Source organism: Chinchilla lanigera, unplaced genomic scaffold (assembly GCF_000276665.1).
Source record: "Chinchilla lanigera isolate Chin_1 unplaced genomic scaffold, ChiLan1.0 scaffold00019, whole genome shotgun sequence".
In the NCBI taxonomy this organism is placed as follows: Eukaryota; Metazoa; Chordata; class Mammalia; order Rodentia; family Chinchillidae; genus Chinchilla; species Chinchilla lanigera.
This window is the reverse complement of record NW_004955420.1, coordinates 29,434,403-29,437,090: the sequence shown is the minus strand read 5'-3', so window position 1 is coordinate 29,437,090 and position 2,688 is coordinate 29,434,403. Positions and strand designations below refer to the sequence as shown.

The 2,688-nt window shown below is 48.6% G+C and overlaps 1 protein-coding gene across 1 annotated transcript in view; it reads left to right on the top strand.

Annotated features, from left to right (window-relative positions):
* The first annotated feature begins 2,421 nt into the window (after window positions 1-2,421).
* Window positions 2,422-2,688, top strand: part of Rpl14 (ribosomal protein L14) — a 3,913-nt gene continuing 3,646 nt past the window's right edge. Inside the window, exon 1 of the mRNA XM_005383578.2 lies at window positions 2,422-2,543. Within this exon, the coding sequence (XP_005383635.1) occupies window positions 2,541-2,543 (3 nt within the window). The 5' untranslated portion in view covers window positions 2,422-2,540. The remainder of the gene's footprint in view (window positions 2,544-2,688) is intronic.

Below are 2,688 nucleotides of genomic sequence, written 5' to 3'. Positions count from 1 at the left end.
TTTTTTTGGTTTTTCTCCGGTACCAGGAACCGAACCCACGACCTTGCGCTTGCCAGGCAGGCGCTTTGCCGCTGAGCTAAATCCCCAGCCCCAACTAAATCCCCAGCCCCTAGACAGGCTTTTGTTTGTTCTAATGTGACAACTAGGTCAGTGATGGCGAAACTTTTAGAGGTATCAGTGTTAACCAACAGCCCGCACAGCCCTCACGCCATAGATTCGCCACCAGTGCACCAGGCTACTGCAGATGAAATAATCTAGAAAAAAATACAAGAGTTGGCACTGGCATACAATGAGTATGGAAAGAGGCAGGGCAGACACCACGTGCAAAGGTCATACAGCAGGAGAAACCTTAGCTCACGTGAGAGCAGTGTGGCTGAAATGACCAAGGGAGAAGAAGAGATACCCTAAGGTGTGTTTGGATGTAGAGGCGTAATGGTATGATGCAAAGTCAGTGCATGAAGTTTAGATTCTATTCTGAAGTCTGTGAAAAGCAATGTTTCAATCTGATATAAGTAATCTGATTTACTCCTGATTTAGAAGATCCTTCTCCAGCTGGGCAAAGTGGTACACACTTGTAATCTGAGCAGTCTGGACCCTGAGGCAGGAGGGTCCCTGTGAATCTCAGGTTAGTCTGGCTACGTAATGAGTTCAAGGCCAGGCTAGTCTACATAGTGAGAACTTCTCTCAAAATACATACATACATAAAAATAAAAGGTCCTTCTCATTGCTGAACAGAGAATAAAGACAGATGGCCACTTAGGCTACTAGTATAGTCCCAGGGAGATGTATAGCCACAGAATTTAGAGGAAAGGGCCTTGGATATAGCTCAGAGGCACAAGCGCCTGCCTGGCAAGTGAAAGGTCCTGAGTTCAATTCCCAGTATCAAAAAAAAAAAAACACCACAGAATTTGGAGGAAAGTGTTGAAACACATTTAGAATTGTCAGCTCAAAGATCATGGCTTAATCAAATGATGAGAGGTTAGGGACCACACTGAGACGTGTTCTGATGTGACACCAAGGACACAGCATTTTTATCATATGTAGGATCTGACTAATCATAAGAAAACTCCAACTGACCCCATTGAGACAATCCATAGAAGCTAGCCTGTTCTCCCAAAACATCAGTATGAAAGGTGTAGGGAATGTTACAGATTTAAAAAGAAAGGAGACCTGAGACCTACATCCAATTTGTGCTGGACACAAATTTGTGGTGCGTGCCTGTAATCCTAGCACTTGGGAGGCTGAGGCAGGAGGATCATCTTGAGTTTGAGACCAGCCTGGGCTACAAAGTGAGTTCAAAGCCAGCCTGAACTGCACAGCAAGCTCCTGTCTCAAAAAGACAAAAAAAAAAAAAAAAAAAACAAAGGCCAGCCTAAATTACAGAGCGTGACCCTTTCTCAAAAAAACAAAAGTCTAATTTGTAATTCTCCATTAGATCTTGGGCCAGGAAAAATGTTCTTTCCCCATTTGTTCCAAAGGACCTGAGTGAAACAGGCATGATCATGCACACCTGAAATCCCAGCACTCCAGAGGCCGAGGAAGAGAGGCTTACAGAGAGAGTTCACGGCCAACCTGAACTACATAGCAAGACCCCCTTCTCAAAAAACAAACCAAAGGCCCTAAGTGAGGTGACCGATGTGATTAAGGGCTGTGTATTAGGCAGTATTACTGCATCTGTGTTAATTTCCCAATACTAGTAACTGCATTGACGATGTAAGAGAACGTCTTTTTTTGAGACACATTTAAGAGTGTAGAGCTAAAAGGACATCATGTTTGCAATTTCTTCTCAAATAGTTAGAATAAGGGGACAGACAAAGCAAACGCAAAATGTTAACATTTGGGCATCTACAAAGGCTTATGGGAATTATTTGTACTACGTTAGCAACAAACGTCTGAATCACTTTAAAGGTCAACAAAGTTACTGCGATCGCGTAGGGAGCGTGAGGAGCCCCCCGCCCCCAAAAGCCTGATACTAAGTTATGAGTACCATCCGGAGTGCTGAGTGTTGGAAGACAGAATTTATTTATTTATTCATTTATTCATTCATTCATTTATTTATTTATTTTTGCTCTTTTTGAGACAGGGTTTCGATATGCAGCTCAGGCTGGCCTTGAGCTCACTCTGTAGCCCAGACTGGTCTCGAACTCGCAACGATCCCCCTGCTTCAGCCTCCCCAGTGCTGGGATTTCAGGCGTGCTCCACCACGCCCGGCCTGGAAGACAGAATTTTAAAAAGGTAGTGAGACGCACAGTTCCAGAACGTCAAGCCCCTGCTCGTGCTGACCTTAGAGTCAGAAACGCCCCTCCTGCGACTCCCCTGTCCCCACCCCAGGAACCCAGCCCGCCGCACGTGCCGCCGGAAGTACGCCCAGCCAGATCCGCCATGTTTTCCAGGGAGCCTGCGGAAGATACGCACGCCAAGCACGCACGCCCGGCCAATCAGCACACACGTCGGGACAGGCACGCGGGGGCGGGGCTCCTGCTGCACATGCGCAGGGCTGCGCGGGCCTCTTTCCTTCCTTCTCGCCGCACGCCGCCGACATGGTGAGTGTCGCCGTCCCGGGCTCCGCGACCGCGGTCGTGCGGCTCGGCCTCCCTCTCGGCGGGGAAGCTGGGGCGCAGGGTGGCGCCCAGGGGGTCCCGGGAGCGCGTGGGGAGCCCCCGGGCTGCCTCGGGTCGCGGGGCGATG